This window comes from Tauraco erythrolophus, chromosome 6, assembly GCF_009769465.1.
Source record: "Tauraco erythrolophus isolate bTauEry1 chromosome 6, bTauEry1.pri, whole genome shotgun sequence".
NCBI classification, from domain to species: domain Eukaryota; kingdom Metazoa; phylum Chordata; class Aves; order Musophagiformes; family Musophagidae; genus Tauraco; species Tauraco erythrolophus.
In genome coordinates, this window is record NC_141470.1 from 64,133,359 (window position 1) to 64,156,185 (window position 22,827).

Here is a 22,827-nt window from a genome sequence, read left to right on the forward strand (position 1 = left end):
ACCAAATGCACTTTTAAATCTTTTTTTCTTTTGTTTGAACTGAATGCAGTTTACCTTCATTTTGTTACTGGCTTGGTACTATAGACTACATACATTCCTTAGGAGATATATTACTATATATGAGGTGTACCTAAAGCCACATTATTAGAAGGTATTTATCCTATTGAGTTGTGAAGCGAAAGGTGTAATTTTCTCCTAAGTTTTGCTGCAGAGTGATGTCTCACAGTAAATCCAGCTGCAATCACACTTTAAAGATACTCTGGTGGACTACTCTTCTGAAGTGCTGACCTTTCAGGCCTTAGTGCCTCTCTGATCAAAAACCTTGCTTCCCTGACAGAATCCAAACGCACCTCAGGTGTGTTGTAAAGTGTGCCTTGTCACTGCCTCTCCTCATATATGGGCCAGTTTGGATCAGCTGAGATCTGTTACTTTGCTGCTGCTGAATGTCATGAGAGGAGCTTCCTACATCCGGTGGCTTTCACTGGGGTTTAGGAGAATAAAACTGGTTTAACTTCTGTCTGATAAAGCCTGCTGTGGTCGTATGGGTAGAGACAGTGGAACGTTTTGTTCTGGCTTTGGTTTCTAACTGAAATAAATTGCCTCTCTGAAGCCGATTGTAACAGGACGTCTTGGATTCATTCTGCTCCCACTTCACGCCGCACGTAACCATGCTTGTCAAAGCTTAACAGCGGTGCGGTTCAGGACTCGCGCTGCACAATGCTGTAAATTGCTGCCCTTTTAAAATTTTATAGCAACTATCAACTGTGTTGCCCATCTTCCTGCATGCCTGAGCGCCAGAGGGGAAGCACTTCACTATCATTCATATAATCCCATGTTTTTTCCTTTCCAACTGCAACAGTTTTATGTATTCATTGGTAATAACTTTTAAGCAAGTTAATAACCTATTTACTGCTTTGGCCATTCCGAATATGAGAATTTTATATGGCTTTTTGTTTTTAAAGAGTTGCTAAGCACTGCAACTGACATTTTATGTGTTAAAAGCAGGGAACAGACTTGGATACTCCAAAAGTAAATCAGTTAATTATTTAATGATGTGCCTATCCTGTTCTTAGAATTAAGAATACTATAAAGCACTGGCAGACTCCAACCCTTAATCTAGTAAACTGCTCAACAGTGAAATTACAATTGCTGTAATAACTTGTAACTTTAGTAATGTTTATGATACCTCACTACTATTAGCATAGGATGACCTGTGTTTTGGTTACTCAGTAAATGGTAACAGGCATTTGGAAAAGTGCTGTTTGAAAGCGGCTCAGCAGCTTCCCTGGCTCTAGAGAGAGATGAAATATGCAGCGCCAGACTGAAAACTCCATGTGGATACAAGAGCAGGGTTAACTTCTTCACTTAACACTGGATTTGAATTAATTTTCAATTTCCCTTTTAAGTCTTTCAGAGCACTTAAACATGTATTAAATAGGTTATAGTCATAAACTCACAAAATAGTAAATTGCCAAGAAAAGATGAATGGATCATTGAGGTTGGTAATAAACATTATTGAAATCAGTTGCAGGGCCCTGCAGAGGGGCTTGAGGGGGCAATCTGTAGCATGTATAGCACCAGCTCATGCACCAGACCCCAGAAGCCCTCTTCTGGACTTTGAAGTTTGCCTTTGCTTTCACTAACATCAGATGAGTGTTTTGCACTGTTACCCAAGAGAAGGATGAATACATCATCTTTCTCTCATAGCAGCAGGTTTTACAGCCCTGTCCAAGGTACAGCCTGGGAGAAAAAAGGGTTTCAGCTCCTTGTGGTTCAGTAGGAAAAAAGACTACTGGTGTTCTGAAGGTGATGGTCTCCATGTTTTAGGTTTTTCTTTCTTAGACAGATGCTTTGGGCCACCTGAGCCCTTACTGCCTGTAAACACAGGCTGCACAGGACAACTGCGAGACCTTCTGACTCCTGTTCTCAATCTGAAATGAACGTTCATCTCTTCAAAGAAAAAGACCAACAGATTTGAAATTACAGAGCAATCTTCAAGGTTGTGGAGCCCTGGCAGCCCTCCAGCCCTGATCACAATCTGCATATTTGGGGGTATTCACAAAGAGAAAATTGCACTCCGTTTCTCTTAACTGACAAGAGAGCATGCTTGGGGAGACAAAATTTTAGCGGACCATTTTCAGGCATATTGCGTAGTATAAAGTAGCCCTGCCTCCTGTTGTTATCTTGGGAAACGAGGGGTGCCGGAAACCCCTCTGGTGTGGTTTGCACAAATACCAGCTATTCATTTCCTTTAGTCATTTCCCTGTTCCTGCCTTTCCCGGCACCCGGCCAAGCTGCAAGCAACCGCTGCCCACCCGCTCCCCCAACGCACGGCTGTGCTGAGAAGCAGGTGTTTATTCTGTGAAAACAGTGCGCGTAGGAAATAAAACTTTGTGCCTTAGTACGTTTTTAAGCTGTGATTTTCATCATTTCTAATCTGTGTTGTGAGCTCTTAGCTGGAAAATACTGCGTTTTGATGAACTAGACATGTTACTGTACTCTCTGTTTGCAGAAAGCAAATACCACAGACTTTTGACATTTGCTCAGGATTTCGAAAAGGTGAAAACTAAAGCAAGGTAAGCGTTACAGACAGCAGAGTTAGGGAGGAACACCTTTTTCTTTCACTGAGGTTAGAGGGAAAATACACCCATAGAACAAAGTTTTTAAAAGTTCAAATCAGAAATGTAATTACTGAAATGCTTTCTTTGTAGACGGAGCACTGTAAATAGCTTTGCAAAAAAAAAGAACAACTACATTGTGGAAGACTGAAAACATTTCAATGCGTGTTCTGTTCAAAGCTACAACACAAGTAAAATTTTAGGCAACTTACTTCAACAAACAATCCTTAAAATTGAGCAGAATAGGAAGGCAAATTTTTGAGAAGTTTTGTCTTGGAAACAGCATATTGCTAGTATTTGTAGACTTATTTTTAGAAGTCCAAATAACATGTAGAATTTGGTTAACACAAAAACCCCCAAACATTCCAGACGCTAGGATGATTTCTAAGTATACCATAAGCCCACCATTGGCTAGACATCTGCAGAAAACTTACAGTAAAAACAAAGAAACAAACAAAAAATCTTGTAAAAGCTTAAAGAGTTCTTTTCAAAGTGCCAGGGTCATTACAGGATTTAAAAGGACTCTGATCTTTTTAATAGCGAAGCTCAGTTTTATTAGTCCGCCTGGTTTTTAACAGGACTTCCCGAAGTACTCATACTCCAGTTAAAATGGCAGAGGGGATTAGGCTAAAACCGAGCTGCATTCAAATTAATCGTTATGCCTCAAACTTCTCCGTGGATCTGAGTTTAACTTGCCAGATCCACTCTGGATGATTCAAAGAAAACAAAAACAAACAGCCCAACCAGCAGATGCAACAGGCTTGCTCCAGTCACACCTAACTTCTCCCGTTCTCCATGTGTTCCATTGAAACACAGGTGCCAACCTCATACATTGTCATCCCACAGCACAGCCTAGGTACCAAAGCACAGCCAGTCTAGCTTAGTGCTCTGCTGGAATAAACGGGTCCTAATAAGGCAAAAATGTATGGAATGAAGTTGCAACTTTTTTTTTTTTCCCCTTTTTCAATCAAGGCAAGATACCTGTGAATGCTGGGCAAATACGTAAATGCCAAAAATCTTCCAGCTTCTGTGAATGTCTGCTTCAATAACACATCTTATAGACACACCTTTGCGTCTTAACTCTTCACTTCTAACATTGGGTTTTAATAGCTCAAAATTAGCTTTACAACTAATTATAACTCGCCATCCTCACAGGACTAACGGATAGATTATTTTCTTTCATGTATTTGACTCTTGCTTGAGTGGGAAAGTCAGCCTTTTTACGTCTCACTTCCAGCAGTCCCTGCACCTTTCAGCTAGCCCAGTTTTACACTGGCATTACAGCGAGCTGTGCTGCTCAGCACACTTTCAAGTTCAGATCTTTCAGTGTGGCTAAAATGGATGAACGTATGAAAACCCGACACTCCCTTTACGGAGTCTCCACATGACTTGAAAGCAGTAAGTGCTAACAAACATGCCACCTGTTCACAACAGGAATCTCCCCACCCCAACAGCTAGAATAAAACACTCCATGGGCCAGCCCTTGTTCTGTGGGGACGGGACATGCAAAAGGGGATGCGAAGCTGTGTAAGGTATTTAGTATTTCTGTGGAGAAAGGAAGGGGGTGGAAAAAACCCAAATATATAAAAGCTTTCACCTTGGGAAAATGTTACATGTTCATGAGTAAAAGACCAAATGAAGGGTGGCAAGGTACCACGTTTTGTTTTGTTTTTATAACAGTCAAATGCCAAAAGCTTCAAAAAACAAACGGTTAAACTGCAAAACTGTGGCTTTTATTTCCAAACATACAATAAATAGGTCCACCACAACTAGCCTCTAACTTCATTTTACATGGAAGGATTTTAAAATTAGTTTGTGCATATTTAAAAATTAAGCTTCCCTTTGCACATAATTCCGTACATAACCAAACTGCATTACATACCAGCTTATGGTCTTGGCACTGTGATGCAAGCAACCCATCAGAGATTCATAGCAAGCACCTGAACAAAAAATGCATCTTGATTTGTTGATAATTTAATCTATTTCTGAAGCACACAGAAAACTTTAGCATGTAAATGCTGAAAAGCAAGTTTGCTCTTATGTTTCTGCAGGGGCTGCAAGGTGAGTGAGTGGATTTATTAAGTGTTCACTATTTGCTGCATGATAGGATTTTCATAGCAAAATATCTTTACTGCATAGTAACATTCCATATTTTCAAATGCAAAAAGAAATTAGATGCAGGTTTTTTTTATTCCGTATCACTGAATTTAAAGACATTTTTAACCACAACTCTGCTTCATCACAGTGCAGAAGGCCCTTAATATTCCAAGGATTTATTCAGTCATATCTTTAATACAAAAGTAGAGGCTGAGGAAAAGCCAGAGTAGTCTATACACAATGCACAATCTGTGTACATTCTGAAGCTGTACCTCTTCAAGAACTATTTATACACTCTTCAAACAAATCCCTTTATCCAGCAATTCAAAATACTTTAGATCAGAAGTTTTATATTAGAATCAATACATTATATGCATATAAATACATTTATACCCTTCGGTTGCTAAACAACCGAGATGGCTGCGAGGACATGACCTGAACTGGTTCTCCACTGGTTTCGGATACCAAATTGCATCGGCAGCTAACTGTTAACCGCAACAGTCACCGTAAAAAAATGGAGATCTTTGCACAAGGTAGGTGTGCCACAGCATCAGTTAAGACTAGAAACAGTAGGTGACACCCTGGTCCCTTTAACAGGACCAGGATTTCAACTTCTGTGAGATGCAACACACAGGCAACATTTTTTTCCTTTGCTGATGCCCCATTCATTAAAAGTCTCAGCAGAACAAAAAAAAAACAACCCAAAAAACAACAAACCAAAGCAAAGCTTTTACAACTGCAAATTTTCTTACAGACAGGTGCTGCAGCTTTCAAGAACAAATAGAAATTTTATAATTAAAAAATAAAATAAACTCCCCCCCCCCCAAAACCCTAATGTGCAAGTGTGTAGCTCAGAAGACCATAGCAAGGATCAACATAGACCTCAGTTCAAGCTGAAACACAAGTCTCCAAACTGTCTTATGGAAAAATAGTTCTCACTTCAACTCATCTTCAGTTCACGAGTGCACTTATATATACTTATGTACACACCTGCCATGCACACACGCACCCCTCCTTCGTCAGCACAATCTGCAGCATCAGCAGCAGCTGCCACCATGATGCTTCCAAAGCCCACGCAGGCCCCACCCAGCCCGGGCGCTGCATCCAAGCGGTCAGACCCCTGAGCTCTCAGGGACGCAGCTGCGGGATGGCTCTTAGTCATCAGCACTGACTCACCACACATCAATGAGTTATTTCAGGAGGATTCAAAGCAGTAAGGACTGTGTGGTAAGAAGTGTTCTCGACTTTGTTTCTTAAAGGATACAGAAACGTTGACTCTCTTGAGTATCCTCCCAAGGTGCTAGAAGTTTTAAGTTTGAAGCGTTTCTTTCTACAATGCCAGGAATACAAACGTGTATCTCTTTTAAATAATATTGCACATAAAAATCATCTTAAACTTTGTAGTGAAAGCAGGGTTGAAGGACAGTGTTTTCCAAAACAGATTAAAAAGCTACCTGTACATAGTAAGTTTTAATTTAAAGAACGCCAAGATTATTCAAATCTAAGCACGTAATACTGACAGAAAAATGTTAAATTGCACAATCTACGTATAAATTACATTTGTAAATACTTAAAAGTTTTTAAACATTGAATACCCTTGATTTCACAAATCAGCTAGGTCACTGTCAAAGGATCAGCTTAATGAGTTAGAAGTACTTTCCCCCAGAAAAAAAAAAAATAGAAACCAAAAGATCTGCAGTCTTAGACGAAGCACTGGAAAGAGTTAAAGCATTTCAGCTCAGAGGTAGTGCTAAACACATCCCACTAGAAGTCCATTATATCTGAACTATGATGAAATAACGTAGTAAAATGTAGAAAGACTATAAAATTTACAAAAATAAATAGTTCTGAATGCTTTAGAAAATGCAAGAGACTTTGTTGAGAAGTGTCTTGATCTGCTTTTCCGACCCAAAGAAAGCATGTCTCATTTTTAAAATATACCCATCTCTAGTAATGCGTCTGCAATCCATGCAATCCAACTATGCAACTTGACGTATGCCAACTTGGCATAGACTCTGATATTAAAAATAAAGTGGAGGCTTTGTAAAAGATCATCTCATATGAAATTTGTTTTGCATGTAAATTCTTCTGACAAATTAAAAATTGCACATAAAAAAGTTTATTGAAAGAGGCATGAGGGGTGATAAGGGTATGTGCCTAGTGTTCCACATACACCCTGGAAGGAAAAAGATGATTGCACAGTTCTGATAAATAAATATTTCTTTTAAAAAAGAAAATCTGCCACTTTCTTGGTTTGTAAGTTTTGAAATTACTTAGCAAATCCCACTACAGGCAAATTATTTTTCGTTTGTCTTTTAAAGAATTCTTTACAACTTTTCCAGTGGCTTTTATCCTGAAACCAAATGAAAGTGGCAGTTAAAAAGTATCTTTGGGTAAAACAAGTATCAGGATCCAACCAGAATTTCCATGATGTGGTCCAACTCACTCAGATCTGTTCTACATATCTGAATGTTGCTTGCCGAGGAAGAATTACAAGATGGAAAGGTTTTCAACGGTTCTTCTGTAGCAAGAGATGGTGGTCTGGGCGGCATTACTGGAGGGCAACAGAAGTCTGAATCATACATTGAAGTGTCGATATCTTCAAAAATGTCATCTATTGCCAGATCCTTCAAGTAGCTAGTTGAATTTGAAATCTCAAAGGAACCAAACACACATTCAGCTCCCTTCAAATCCTGTCTATCATCTTCTAGCTTTAGACCAGTATTTTCTGGAAACTTTGGCTGGTCATCTCCAGTAGGAATCAGACAAGTAGGTGGGCTTATATCTTCAACAAAGTCTAAATCCTTCAGAATAGATGAAATAGCAGATGACATATCATCATCTGAAACTATCAGCAGGCTATTTTCTATTGGGTCTTCTACAGACCGCAAGTCGCAACAGTTAGGCTCTTGCTGGCTAATACCTGAAGGCAACTGAAGAGAAATCCCACATGATTCCATCCCTGCATAGCTGTGAGAACCAAGAGTAATGCCAGGGCAGACACTAACTGGCTGCTGATTACTCTCTTGTCTCATCTCCTCTTGAATTTGCCGCACTGTGTTGGCTATGAGGACAGAGCGGTGCAAGTTCGGTTCCACCAGCATTTTGTACGTCTGTAACTTGGTGAGGCACATATTGAGCACCAACTGCCTCCTAAGCGGATACGGCAGACTTCGACTGGAATCAAAGGCACTCGAGAGACCAGCCATGTTCTCCTCATAGTCACTCAGCTTGCGTTTTAGACCTCTCCCCAACATGAACCTGAAAGAGAGAAATCATGAGTTAACCTTGGGCAAGACCATCGCTGCTTCTCTGAGATCTCAACAGACACTTTTGAAAAGTTTGCGGTGTACTATGTACTGGTTAACTTAGACTCTAATGCCACAGAGCGTTGAAAGATAGAAAAAAAAATCTTACACAAGATACTACTTTCACCGAGAAGATGAACTTTCCAGCTTTATTTCACATAATTTTTATTTTTTTTTTAAAGCAGAAAACATGAAAGAAATTTAGTAACTCTTCTTAAAAAAGCCATATACTTCCAAGTTTTGGTTTTAAAGTTTACTTTTAACTCTACTATGAGAAGATGAATTAAATTGTTTAAAAACTTTAGTAAGTGAGCTTTTTAGCCTCTTATCCATTAAAACTATATAGCATACAAAAATTAATGAGAAATATCTGAATGGCCACATGAAATAAAATAGATGCTTATACTAAGGATTATAACAACTATACAGAATATTTCAACATTTTCATTTTAAAATTCATTGCTAGGGACAGTATGTAATATTTCAAAGCTAGTTTCAACACCCATTTTTGTTTCATTAAGGTATTCTTAATGTCTTGTTCAGTGACTCTGTGAACTCTCTATAGAACTCCTTTCTCTCCCTCCTCTTTGGAGTCTTAAAGTTGTTTTACTACAGTTGAACCACCCAGCAAGACCAACAGCAGCACCTCCCATGGGATCCCTATATCCATTCCACAGCTTACTAGTTTTGCTAAATGATGGTAGGAAATTTGGTTGGGCCACAATGCTCACGGAATGATGATCGGTGCCCATGGCTGCTGGTTCACAACCTGCTACTGACTTAACACTAATGACATCCAGCAGGAGGAGGAGGCTATCAAGTGGCATTTTAAAAGTGACCAGTTTTGGTAAATAGCTAGAAGAAAAGAAAGGGAATTTAGTTGCTTTCAATCTGCTTTGTGTGCTTTTGCTTTGAAATACAGTAGGCCTAGAACACTGTGGTACAAAAAAACCCTGTATGCACACACACATAAAAAACCACGTGATCCAGACAAATATATGCTTGGATACTTTGCAATTACTATTTATGATACAAAGTGTTTTATTAGGGACAACAAGCACTATGCGATCACTTGTATGAACACAGAGAATGAGTATACCATGCACAGGAAGCACTGGTAAAGTCTTGACCACGCACATCTTAATGCGTCCGTCGAATATATGGAATACAGGCACTTCGCTCCCAATCAATTAAAAAAAATTAAGCGATCATAAATTAGGCACCCAGTGGCAGATTAAGGGCAGATCCTTCATACACAATGATCCAGATCCTGCACGCTGCAGAGGGCCTCCCAACTTCCTTTTCATGTGAGCACTGGACACTGCCAGCAATAGCTCAGCTGATTGTCACAGCTGCCAGCTGCTAGCCTGTTGCTAGACTTTTGGGGACAAGGAGACGGCAGCAGGATAAAGCTTCTTTTACTTTTGGGATTTCTCCAGATTTGCAGGAAGCACTGCAGGGCTCCATGGCTACATCCATCTGCCTAGACAAGGCTTGGAGAACTCAGCTCCTCTGGAGGAACAGAAAGTAAGCAAGCAGTGCACACTTCTCAGTTAAGACACACAGGAAAAAACACACAGTTGGTAAAGGAGTTCAAGACTTCTCGATCACACCCACTTTTTCTTTTAAGGACATACCTGGATGATATTAAATTTGTAATAAGAATGCACTTTTACACAACAGGTAGTAGTCTGGCCTATAGTTCAGTTTAACACGTTCACTATTAAAAAAAACAATGAAAAAATTACCTGTAATTTTATCAGTGCTGCAATTTAACTTTGGGAGTCTGTTTTACTCCAAAGTTTTCTGCTAAACTGCCACAGCACCAGCCAAATCTCTTTAAAAAAACATAAGGTGCCTGGATGTGGTGATCACCAAGGTGATCTTCCCACACTTAGCACAAATCACTTCCTCATCCCAGCACCCCATTTAGAGCAAAGAGAACCAGACAGTACTGAGCACTCAATTACCAACAGAGTCAGCAGAAACCAGGATACAAACTTCAGGTGCCAAATATAATTAGAAGTATTTGGGGGGGCAGAGTGTGTGTGTGGGGGGCATCCTCAGTCAAACTATCGACAACACTGTCAGTAACCAATAATTTTAGACACAATCTACAGCAAATCATGATTATGCAGGACTTACAGTAAAACTGTAGCTAAATATAACAACTCGTAACATATCATGAAGACAATTAGTGTCTGCAAACCACAGAAAACTCAACAAAATTATTAACGCTCCATTTTAGGTGACATTTAAAAGTTGCGTACTACCTAAGACATTATCTCATACTATTACTATAAAGGATACAAATATACACTGAAATGGCTATTTGTTTCACTAAACACCATCCTTGCCATACAGTGCACATCAGGTTTTGTTCTTCCTCTTTTTTTTTTTTTTTCTTCTCTCCACTAACTAATTAAAGCAGACCAAAATTCACACTCACAAAGGAATGAAATTAAGACCATACAGGGAACAGTAATTCTGACATTTTATACATTCAGAATGCTTGGTTTTGACAATTTACTGCTTTTAATATACTTTAAAATATATATTTACACTTTGTTAGACATGCAGAAAATACTAGACTTAGAAATTAACATTATGTAATTCAGATAACATTTCAAAAATGTGCTAGTATTTAAATTCTGTAAGCAAGTGTAAAAGGCAAGTAAACTATTATATGTGAGGACATACAATTTCACAAAAATAACTTAAAATGGAATGCTTAACTTTTAAATTCATACAGTAGTCTAATTAGACTAAATATTTCATGCTTACATACAGATACCCTCCTTTTAATTCCTAAAATTTGCTTCATAAAATTTGCCCCAGAGCATTCTAGAAATATGAAACAAAGCTTCAGCATGACAGCACTCTGAACTATAAAAAAAAAAGAGTGCAAGAAACATTATTTGATTCAACTTTAAATATTTCTACTTAATAAGACTCCCCACTCCCTAGAGGTCAGATTTTATTTTTTTTTTTAATATACAGACATACTCCTATCTTATGTTACAGAAATTCTGTTTAGTATGATTGCTGCCTAATTGCAAGGATTTGCAAGCCTCTCCCCAGACACTAGATGACTTCAGAGGTTACATAAAAATTTGGAAAAGGCTAATGAAAACCAGAGTACCACTGGTACAGTGGATTTAAAAAATGACTAGTATCATGGTTGCTACAGGAGACATTAAATTTCAGTTCCTGTCAAACACACTCAGTTGCTGACCTACAAAAGATACAAAGCCCCTTTGTTACTAGCTAATCTACATTTTATCAGGCCTTTTGCTTTACTTTCTAGCGTAAGAATTTCTGACAGGGTCCTATCCTTAACCAACTACTCCATATTTTCTAAGCAACTTGTCTTTTTGTAGCATTGCATATTAACACACACATCCCAAACCCAAAATTCATAAAACCAGCCAAGTGCTCTCTTCTGATAGAATTACTTTGCCATGTAAGATGTTGATCACGTTATTTAGTTATGCAATGCTCCCCCCACTTCAATTTTTGGTATGAAGGAAAGCAAACAGAAGACCACACAAAAATCCACGCTACCGTGCCCGGACAATCCTGCATTGCTGAGCAACTGCCGCACAGTCATCAGCCCTCTCAATCGGCCGACAGAAATGCACAGTCAGTTCAAAGAAGCACAAATTGGGCATACTAAAACACAAAGTGTCTAGAAGCTGCACTCTCTTTACTCCAGTCTAATTCCAGGTCCTACTCAGATCTCAAAGAGCTGGATCAAGTAAGAGGATTTTGGAACACACCAATCTGATAACTCTGTAATCGGTAAGTAAACAAACTAAACAAAAATTAAAGTTTATGCCAACTTCAAAGGTGAGGTCTATACATAGCTGTTCAACAATAAAAGAGGCAAGCTGTAAGTCACTCTCCTCTTGAACTTTTTCATAAAGTTCAACAACTGATTCTTGTTGAGTTCAGATGCTCTATTTTAGAATCTTTCGTCACAAAAAAAACGAAGAACAATGAGGAACACCACATCTCAATAACTTTTTTTTGACGTTTTCTTATCTTCTCTCATTATAGTAATGAAAACTGAGCTACGGGCCATTTATGGCAGAATGCTTTCTTAATTAAAATTATTTTGCAGATACAGAAAAAAGGAAGCAAAGCGAACTCAGTGCCAAACTCTCCATCCATATCACTGAACTAGAAAGGAGACTATATAGAAATTCTGCCCATGACAGTATGTTCCTCAGTTCCTCCAGTTCCATGGAGGACATTTCATAGAAACTACTCCCTGCTAAGACGGGAAGAACCATCCATGTACTGTAACCCTACACTCTACCAGAGTTTGAAAAAACTTGGAGGGAAGTGACACGTCCCTGGCTGGCAAACCCACACAGAATACCAAACAAACAGGCCCGGTCAGAGCGCACAGCTACTCAAAAGAAACATTCCAGGCTACCAAGAAAATTTCACATTGCGATGTGTTGTGAACAATACAGGACTCATGCCACCATTTCAGAGGAAAAACACAGCTCCATCTGTCACAGGGTCTGATAGTGCAGTGCAGCTGCCACTGACACATGGTTAGGAGGTACAGCTGGAAACAGTCACAGCAAAGAATGCAGCGTGTGAAAAAACTCAATTACTTTTATCTGGGCAAACTACTACTTAATTTCCTCATCCTCACCTTCCAAAAAAGGTTTTGAGTTAAAACAATGTTTAGAACTCAGAACCACCCAGAGCTGTAATTTTCAGTAGAGAAAAGCTTAAAGAAACATGAGTATATAAAATCCGAGTGCCACAGTTCATATTTTCTGAACACAAACTTTTTATGCACAAAACAAGCGCTATAGTCAACTATGCAAGAGTTATTCGTATACCATTAAAGAACACGTTTAAATAGCAAGATCATCAATAAAGTACTGGGCCTGCACTAAGCAGGTCAAAATCATTCCATTGATAGTGGTCCCTTCTGGCTTTTCTTTAGGGTATTACTAAATTCAGACTGGCCTGATCCTTCTCATATAGCCACAGTGTTGCATTTTTCAGCCTAAGACTGTCTCAGAGTGATAAATTACTTTATCTCCTAGGACGGAAATACTGGATTTGAATAGGCGTAAGCACCTCATGAGTGAAAGCTGCCTGTCTAGTTTTCAGTAATGCAACTTAAGTACTAAAATGAAAATTAGAGACTCCTTGCTATTGTAATTAGCTCCCTTTCAAAGTCTCCTTTGGCTCGTAACTGTAGAAAGCATGTAACAGTAAAAACAGACAGAAGTCTCTCTGGATTGTAAACTTGTGCTAGTGACTGATCCAAGCTGACAACCTGATTTTCTGCTCTCCCCTCTCTTCCATGGACACACATTTCATAAGCACACATCTATCTGCAGGAAGTGCAAAGGAAGACAAACATCCCTACAGTTATGGTTATTTCCCAGAATTATCTGATGCATGCTGCGTACTATTTTTAATTATAATCTTTCCCCTAACCGACATACATTGTAGCTTAGGCAACACGGCTTCATTAATAGTTTTAATTAAGTGGTGGACTGACTCTTGAGTAGTATTCCATGTATAAGAATCTGCACAAGAAAAAGGTAGGGCTAAAGCTACAGTTAACAGATACAGTATAAATCCTTTCCTCCCATCTAGACTTAACACTGATCACTTAAACATGACTTACGTAACACAGTAAGCTGTCAGACTACACAGAACAGTGTATCTCATCTGGTACCCTCAGCAAGTGTTGGAGATGCCAGTAAAATGACATCTTGGTTGTTAGCAAAAATTAAGAGGAAGTGAGGGAAGGAGGATTAAACACCTTAGAAAACAAAGTAAAAAGTAATTTGGACCTGAAGACACTTTAAAACACACAAAAAAGTATTTAAGTCCACTGCCTCCACACCCCTGCCAGCCCTGCCCCAGTTTAACCAAGATGAGTAACTGCTGGAGAAGGCACAAGTAGCTAAAAGTGTGCATATAGGGAGGAGTGCAGTCCTACCAGCTCACTCCCATACCTAAACTCCTATGTAACAACTTCTGTAGAGGAGTCAGAAATGATAGAAAATAGCTGCTCAAAGAAGGCAGAATTAATGTCAACTTTTTTGTCACCAAATTCTGACCTATAATTCCCCAAGTCTGCTGCTACTAAAGCAACTGGAACACAGAACCAAGACATGCCTCTGTGCAGACTTTTTTTTTTTTAAAAAAAAAGGAAATCAAACATCCCCCACTCCCTCCCACCAAAAAAAAAACAAATCCCAAAACCACATACAAAAAAAAACCCCACACCTGGTACATGGATGTACCTAACATCCTTTCCCACATTTTGAAAATAAAAGTAGGCTGAATAGCATTCATTAAGTAGAGGAAAGGAATGAGAGGAAGACTGAGTCTAGCTCAGAACTAGTCTGGAATTCTCAGCCTTCCCACTGTCACTTCATTACTTGTGGAATTAAGAGAACAAACACGTATCATACACTAGTATTTTAGGAGCTGAAATGTTGTTTACAAAGCACTGGAGAGTGAGTTTTACCTTGATTTAAAAGTTAGTCTGAACTCCCCCAGGCAACCTGTTTATGTTATGTCTAATGGGATATCGACAATTCCTGCGCTTAAAGGACATCTTCCTAAATTCCTTACTCCCATTTAATGGCATAAAACACTGGTAAAAGCTTTGCTTTACAAACTACCACGGCTAGGTTTCAAAGCACAACATTTCACTCCAGAGAAGAAACTCTGTTCGGATGGGTACCTTCCGCAAGCTGGAACAAGTGGATGTGGACTGTTTACGACAGTAAAAGAACCATATTCTCAGCAGCTGGTATCTATCACTAGAGGGTACTGCAGAGAGCTGCTGAGGCAGTACCAACGTTAAGTAGAGAAAAACTTTCAACAAACGAAACCACCATCACTCTTCTTCCTTTCTCCCTCTGTACTTGTGTATTTAGTTCCACATTTACAAACAAAGCTCACAGGTGTATATTTTTAATGAGAGTGTGTTTAGCAGATTTTTTGCCAAGAATTTTGGGTGGATTTTTTTTTTTTTAGAGGAAGAAGGGCCTGGAATCATTTAAACTAAGCATCAATAGTAGTTAGCAAAAGCTAACACATGATCAAGAGTTACTAAGTCCAGAAATTCCCATAGTAAAAATAAACTGTAATTAAATGAGAACATGAAGCAATCCAAACAACAAGAATCAAACCACCACAGGTCCACTAAAGTATCTCACTGGAGAGATAAATGATTATTAGAACTGCAAGTGTGACGACATATCTCTTCACAGTCTGTTCTACTCAACTGAACCGTTCTCAATCTGTTTTCTTTACAGTATTTATTTACTTTCAATACAGAGATGCTTGATATATTCACCTACATAACACTGACATGTATTTTAGGGTGACAGTGATCTACGTAAAGATACATTAATAACAAAAATTATAGCTTACTAACTATATAAAATTGGCATGCCCATACTGCTCTCTCTATGGGATACTTAGATAAGTAATTTTCAATAACCAAATCAGAAATCACTTTAAGCTTCCTCTGATAGAGTAGCACACAACAACTTTTCTTCAGTATCCAAAGAACCTTCTCCTCACAAGACAAGACTGTAACACTCCCATTTCAGCAGCTGAACAGTGGACATCACTGTAAGACTGAGGCCTTACTTCACAAATTTCCAAGAAATGTGATCATATGGCAATATTAAATTCTTTGTTACATTATAGTACTTCCTCATTAAAAAGAAAAAAAAAAGTTATGCAAATTCAAAATATTCAAGCCAAAGAGCTTATGCTATTCCCTAAGCCTAAAGCACTGCACTTTATATTATACGCTCAGTTTTTAAAAATTATTTTCCAGATTACCACTCTAACCCACAAAAATAACATCCAGGGCTGATTATCAGAACATGCGCTATGCATGTAAGATATGATTTCGTAAAAACATACGAGTAGTTACCCTTAGAAAACAGAAAGGAGTCCAGGCAGGAAGATTCCAGATTTTGCATAAAGTATGGTCATCCAAGAGTCTTGAACTATTCAAGAGGCCAAGCCATCCACCGAGGTAGGATGATGTGACTTAAAGGGAAAAACAAAACAAAAACAAACAACAGTATTTCATTACTATGTGAATTTTTTTTTAAAATGAGAAGTATTAAGCACACGATTCAATACAACTTTTTAAACGATTTGTGCTAAAATCTATTAAAACATTTAAACTGAATAAGAAAAACTGAAGTTCATGAATACAATGAAATAAGAGGACCTAATAGTTTCACCTATAAACACATAGAACACAGAAATTATCTTTCATAAATGAACATTACAGAATAGAACGCAGATCCTCTGTTAGGCTTTAGGATAAGAACTTGCATTGACACTTCAGGTTACTGAACACCAATTTATAGTTTATAGAATCATCTCAGAAATCACGTATCAATAATATGATGAAACATACAGAAGTACTTTTCAGAATGACCCCCTAACATTTACAGGCTGCAAAAGGATTTAGATTTTTCACTAAATTCCCTAACTTCCCTAATTTTCATCATAGACAAAATGAATACAAGGAGATAGCTGGCAGGATGTCCTATGACTGCATATAATATTCAGTGTGGCATCATTTTCATCAAAACCATGATAAAGCTACACCTGCAGTTTGGCTAGAGACCATATGGATTAGATCAAGGCACTGGAAACGTGAAATGGCTGAAGCAACAGTAAACTATGGACTAGGCTAGGAGACAGGGAGGGAAATGCACGATCCATGCTCTTGAGGTCTCAGCTCCACCTGAAGAATCAAAGTTTTTTAATTCCAAGCATTAAAACCCTTATACAGGCTAACAGCCTACCTTCTGGATTGTATTTAATACACTTGTGTGTATACAATATCCACACGTACACAAGACACCTGCCCCCCAACTACAGCAAACCCATTACTTCACAAATTTACCACAAGAGCAAGGATCAGTACCTATCCAGACACACTCCTTCATGATCGAGGATCAAGAGTTCATACATTATTTTACAAATCTTAACATTAAATACACAGTGAAAGGCAGTCTTACATTTAGAGAGATGGACAAGTAAACGAATACAGATCATCTTACATAGCAACTCATAGCCTGATGCTAGCAAAGGGCTCCTCCGTTTACAGAATCTTGGAACTGTAAAGATGCAGTAAAACAGCAGTAAAATGCTTGTCAAATCTAACCCACAGCAATAAACAGATTAGTATCTCCATCCTTCTAGAAGCGGACTTCATTTCCATCATAAGGAGATCCACATTATTTGTAAATAAAAAAATAAAACCACATAGACAAATGAAGATTCATAACCTATTTCTTTGAAACAGCAGGCCTTCAGAAGGTCACTGTTGAGGTTTATTAGAACGTACTTGTTAGGTCACGGGGGGACGTGTACATTCATTGCGTTTTCTACAGAATGAATATAAAAGAATAAGTGTTTTAGAACGTGCAGCCTTTTTAGCATTAAAGAATCCCACAAAAAGCTAACAGGCATACTAAAACGTTGAAAAGTCTTAGACTTCAGCACCTTAGTTAAAAAAAAAAAGCTAAAAGTGTTTGGTGAGAAATTAATACAGTTAATTGTGTTTTAGAAGTCCAATCTTTTGCTAGAAGGAGCTGAGTCCAAGATTCTATGAAATTTTATTCCATTATTATATATTTTAAAGGACTCCTGCAAAATTAACTGTTGAGGTTATCATTTTTCCCCTATATGATTTCACACTGGAACGAGTGTCAGGAAGAAGCAGAAAGGTAAGGTTACTGGGTTTACTTTTGACAATCTGTGAAAAAAAAAAACTACAGAAGACAGACAGTAGCTGTAAATCACTATGAACTGTATGTGAAGTAGATTATTTTTTCTTTATTTTTCTTTCACTATCTTCCCTCACAGTTTCCTAATACCTGTTTATGGGTCGCTTTAGAAAATTAAGATTATAACATTAATTTCAATGTTCATTGTATTTTCCATATTGCAGTTAACCACCTGAACTAAAGGCTGAATCAAAAACAAAGTCGAAAACTACTGCACAGGGCTCCTATCTACGTTTCTGGAAATGAACTGAAAAATTCCAGGTCTATCTAGGGACAGAAATTACTAACTGCAGTTATTAGTGAGATGAATTTAAGACATACATAGCAAAGACCACGCTTCTGCTCCTCCAGCCTTACCCACCTACTTGTAGCTCAGCCTAACATACGCGTTTATCGAGACAAACAAAACCTGCTGTTAAAAATGTAACTGCAGCAAATACAGAAGTCGTAACTCTCAAGAGGCAGCGATCACGAGTGCCAGAATTAAAAAGCTGCGATTCAGGGAAAGCCTCTTTCCTGCCACCCTCCCTGCAGCCACTCCTGCGAGTGCACAAGTACTAATAAACCCCAAGGGAGCCTGCCACCATTTGGCCTTTGTGGAAGGAGACTAGTTGGTACTTCCTGCAGGCGGCCGCCCGCGCCTCCCCCCGCAGCAGCGGGCAGCAGTAACCAGAGACAACCTTGGGCTTCCCGAGCTGCGAAAAGTTACACTCCTCCCCCTTCCTCCTCCCCAGCTTACCAGAGACCCTGGCCAAGCTAATTATAACTGCGTTAGCAACTTCCACCGCAGTCCCCGCTCCGGGCGCCCTGGCCGCCGGCCTCCCCAGCCCCAGCCTCGCTCCCCGCCCCCCTCCCCGCACCTCCGGACCCAGCCGTAACTCCTCAGGGCCCGCCATACCCCAACTCCTCCCTCCCGCCATCCCTCCCCACCTGTCTCCGCCATCCCGTCCCCGCGCTCCGCCGGGCTCCCACCCTCCCCTCGTCCAGCCTCCGTGGCCTGCCCCCCCCCCGCCAGGGCCCCCTGCCCCCTCAGGGGGGTTCCGACTGCCCCCGCCTCAGCCGCCCACCGTGCCCAACCGTCCCTCCGCGGCCGTTACTGCCCTCCCCCGCATCGTGTCATCTCCCTGCCCCCAGGCTCGTCAGCCCCACGCCCGCGAAGAGCGGGGGCTGCCCTCTCGCCCCCTGCCCCCTCACGGCGCCTCCCTCAGAGCCGCCGCCCGGCCCGACCCGACCCTGCCCGGCGCCTCACCTGAGAGCGGAGGAACCCCCTCGTTCCTTCACAGCCTGCCGTCCCCTCCCTCGCCAGCCGGCCGGGCTCCCTTCGGCGGGGCTGGGACTCCGACCGGGAGGAGGCGGAGGCGAGCGCCACCCCCGCCGGGCCCCGGCAGCCTCCGCTCCGCCCTTCCCTCCGCCCGCGGCACCCACAGCAGCGGCGGGGGGAGGGGGGTGCTGCGTGCACCGCGCCCGCCAGCTGGCCGCCTTCCCATTGGCCAGCAGCCCTTTCAACCTGCCCAGCAACCATTTTCTCACTGGACGGCGGGCCGGAGAGTTGAACTCCGACTGGCCCCGCGGAACCGCCCAATGAGAAAGCTGAGTCAGCGAACGTGGGCGGGGCCGCGCGCCGGCTTCGCCCAATGGTAAGACGGGCGCCGCCGAGTCCCTCGTTCCCCGGCGCGGCGCGCCGGGAGGCGGCCCCGCCTCCGCGGCGCGGCCGCCGCTGACGAGGGCGAGGGCGGGGGCGGAGCGCACGGGCAGGCACGGGGCGGCACACGGGGTGGCACACGGGGCGGCACGCGGCGCGGCGGCCCGCGGGCAGGGCCGGGCTCGGCTCGGCGAGGCGCGGCCCCGCCCCGCCCGCCGGGGGCCGCGGTGGCGGCAGGCGGCGTCCGCCGGCCGGGAAGGCGCTGCTGCCGCACGTCGGGGCTTGAAAGCATCCGCGGCGGCACCGGTCAGCCCTAACGCCAGCCCTGCACCCCTCACCGCCCCCCATCCCCCCGTTTTTTTTTTTCTGTCTCTGACCGAATTTGGCAAATTTAAATAAGAGGAATCGTCAGGGCCTCCGTACGGCAGCATTCCTACAACTCCCGTTTCCGGGGCAGTTGGGAAACAAGGCGCACACGTCTCAACCAGCGATAAAGCTACATCAAACATTGCACAATCCTTCCATAAATACTCACTTGATTTTTTTGTTTCTTCAAAGACGAGGTGGTTTTAGCCGCGCTCAAACCTCCTCTGTTTGCTTTCCATGGGTGTTTGCGCAATCAAGTGTATTGGCACAAGCGTCTGTGCAAACCAGATTGCAAAATCTGACGAATATTCAAGTATTTGTAAGGACTGATTTGTCAAACCCTAGCCATGGGTTACCTGGGGAATCCTGAAAAAGCTGCTCAGCTCTCTCAGAGATGGGTTTCGATTAATTCCTAGGACAGTAAGAAGCAAAAGTCAAGCACGTTTGCAGAGACAAGGTTCTTCCTGAGCTGAACGTGCGTGCAGAGCGAATTCACGCACGGACGTGTTGGTCTAGTAAACACTACAGAAACACTAGCAGTTGTCTGGTGGAGGTAAACTACAACTTTGATGAAATATAAGTTGCTTTTCGCGATTATTTAGCTAAAGAAAACTGATGATTTTATGGAACTCCTCAGGTCAAGCCGATTTTAACCCTTGCATCTCCTGATGGGTACCTGGGAAGGGGTAGGAGCATGCAGGCCCCGTGACCCAAAGGATGGGACGAAGGCCAGAGAGGCACAGAAAGCTGTAGCTGACCCCAGCAGGATCCATTGCTGGAGGCGCGGGGCCGTCTCCCAAAGGCCACCTATCTCCTGCAGGCTGCCGCCAGCAATCCCTGGGCCACAGCTGTGCTCTGACCTCGCTGCTGGGGGTCATGGAGCACAGAAGGGGAGCGAGTGCTGCTGCAAGAAGCATTAATAAATCCTTTTTGACACGCTGCTGGGGCTGTGTTGGAGAGGAGGGTGCCTCCCTGGATGGCTGAGGAGTGACAACCCTACCCCCACAGACCATCTGCTGCACCACATATAAGCGGGGGACCAGTGGCAGCCTTAAGGGGGACGAGTGGACCCACTATCCCCCTCCTGCCCCACACCCCTTCCCATCACGCACGGTGGCTTAAGTGGAAGAGTAACTCTGAAGATGTTCAGGATTCTTCTGTCTGCTCAAGTCAACCAGGGACAACCAGGAGTATCACACCAGGACAGACTCCTGCCATATGGTAGCGATTATCTCCGAGGAATAGCTACAGGATAGGCCTATGAAGGTAGCTGGTGTCGAAGGGACGTATCTGGAAGGATTGTTTAACACAGCATATAAAGGCATAATTTAACCAGCACCACCACCAAAATGTTTTAATAACTTAAGCAAATAATAGGTTTTTTGGACTTGACTCCAGTTGGCCAAAACTACATGTTCTCCAAGCAACTCCATAGCACTGGTAGAGGTGACAATTCATCCCTCTCTAGAGCTACAGCAAGTTAATTCAATACCTGATCCATCCTGCCATTCTCGCAGCCCCTCTGCCTTCGTGTCCTCCCTCTTTCCAGCTGCTGCTGCTGCGAGGAGCCTATAGGTAAAGCACATCTGTCCTCATTCAGCAGACCTCTGGCAGACACCAACACCAGTCACTCTGCTTTCCACTCTTAAGTTATTAAACTAATGCAGTCAGCTGTTTTGTAACCAATTTTTGTTTTGTTTAAAAGGGTGCACATGCCTTCCACATCACGAGTTTTTAAAAAAGTCAGTTGTTTCATACATGCTCTGACAAGATCTATAACAAAAATTAACATGGAGTTCTTTAAATACACACACCAGAACTCTGGATTTATGGCCTAACATTTAGAAAATAGAAATTATGCAAAGTACACTGATTGTTTGCAAAGGTTTTTGTCACTTTTTCGCTTGTGTCAAGTGTCAGCAGTGGGATTCATATAAGACAACCAGAACTCAGTTCAGTTTAGTGGTGTTTATGTGCCGTACAACTCATACCTTAAGCTAGAGGAGCTGTTTGTCTCACAGGTTTTGTTAACAATTCAGAGGTCTGAGCTCGCACGTAAGCTCTTCCTTGACAAAAACTTTCTTTAAAAGGCCTTTACTTTCTCAAATGAGGTCATGTTCTAAGAGTCTTTAATGCTGTCCCATTTTGCCTTAAATCAACCTCGAGGCAAACAGAACAATATGATTTTTTTTTTTTTGTGATTAAAACATGGTTTTCAGTATGACTACCCTCACCTGCAGCAGGCCAGGATAGCATTCTCACGAGCAGCATTTTGCTTTTGCAGCAAATTTCACATGAACCAGAAAAAAACCCAACTCCAAAACCAATCAGGGTCTCTATATAACTCATCTGAAAGGATTACTGGAGGTCTGCTACTTCTACTTACCTTCGTACTAGGCATCTATTCAAGAACACAGTTCCAGGAACACAGGAACCAATGAAGACTGCTTTCCTATGGATTTATGTCCATGATTAATTGCCTCTGTGTCTAAGGTACAAGCTCTAATTGAAGCTGGTCTCATGCCTGGAAACTTATAAATGTCTCTCCCTTATCTGGATTACTGGATATCAGTGTAGAACGCACTTTTCTTCTTTCTGCATTCTTCTCTTTCACCTGCACACTTAAAAAAAAAAAAATCTAAAAATGTAGTGACTGTGAGGTCTGCCAGATGTGGTTGAAATTAATTAGCTGTTCTGAAGCTGAATGACAGAACTATTGTGTATGCCATACTTCCAAAGGAAAGGGAGAAAGGATAGTGCCTACTGCATCAAGCCTTGGTTTAGTTTTACCACCTCTTTTTGGTGGTAAAGCCTCTGAACTACTGACTAATACTCAAGTTAAAAAAAAAAAAAAGAGCCACAACTGAAGACAGTATTTTTTAAAAAAAACCCCACACATTATTGAACATTTTTTAATATATATATAAAAATTAAGCTATTATTCTATTTTGTCAAAAGAATCACTATTTACA

General features: G+C 41.4%; 1 protein-coding gene across 3 annotated transcripts; it reads right to left on the reverse strand.

The window, feature by feature from the left end:
- Window positions 1-4,329: 4,329 nt before the first annotated feature.
- Window positions 4,330-19,178, reverse strand: LOC104376545 (SERTA domain-containing protein 2-like). Of its 3 annotated transcripts, XM_086613358.1 has the most exons (3): window positions 19,097-19,178; window positions 15,959-16,087; window positions 4,330-7,976 (listed from the first exon to the last, which is right to left on the reverse strand). In XM_086613358.1, the coding sequence occupies exons 2-3, from the start codon at window positions 16,015-16,017 to the stop codon at window positions 7,121-7,123; spliced, it is 915 nt and encodes a 304-aa protein (XP_086469484.1). In that variant the 5' UTR covers window positions 16,018-16,087; window positions 19,097-19,178; the 3' UTR covers window positions 4,330-7,120. The 3 variants fall into 3 exon arrangements, with proteins under 3 accessions (XP_086469484.1, XP_009981440.2, XP_086469485.1); XM_009983138.2 differs by lacking the exon at window positions 19,097-19,178 and having other exon boundaries at window positions 15,969-16,006; XM_086613359.1 differs by lacking the exons at window positions 15,959-16,087; window positions 19,097-19,178 and adding an exon at window positions 8,706-8,743.
- Between the last annotated feature and the right edge of the window lie 3,649 nt (window positions 19,179-22,827).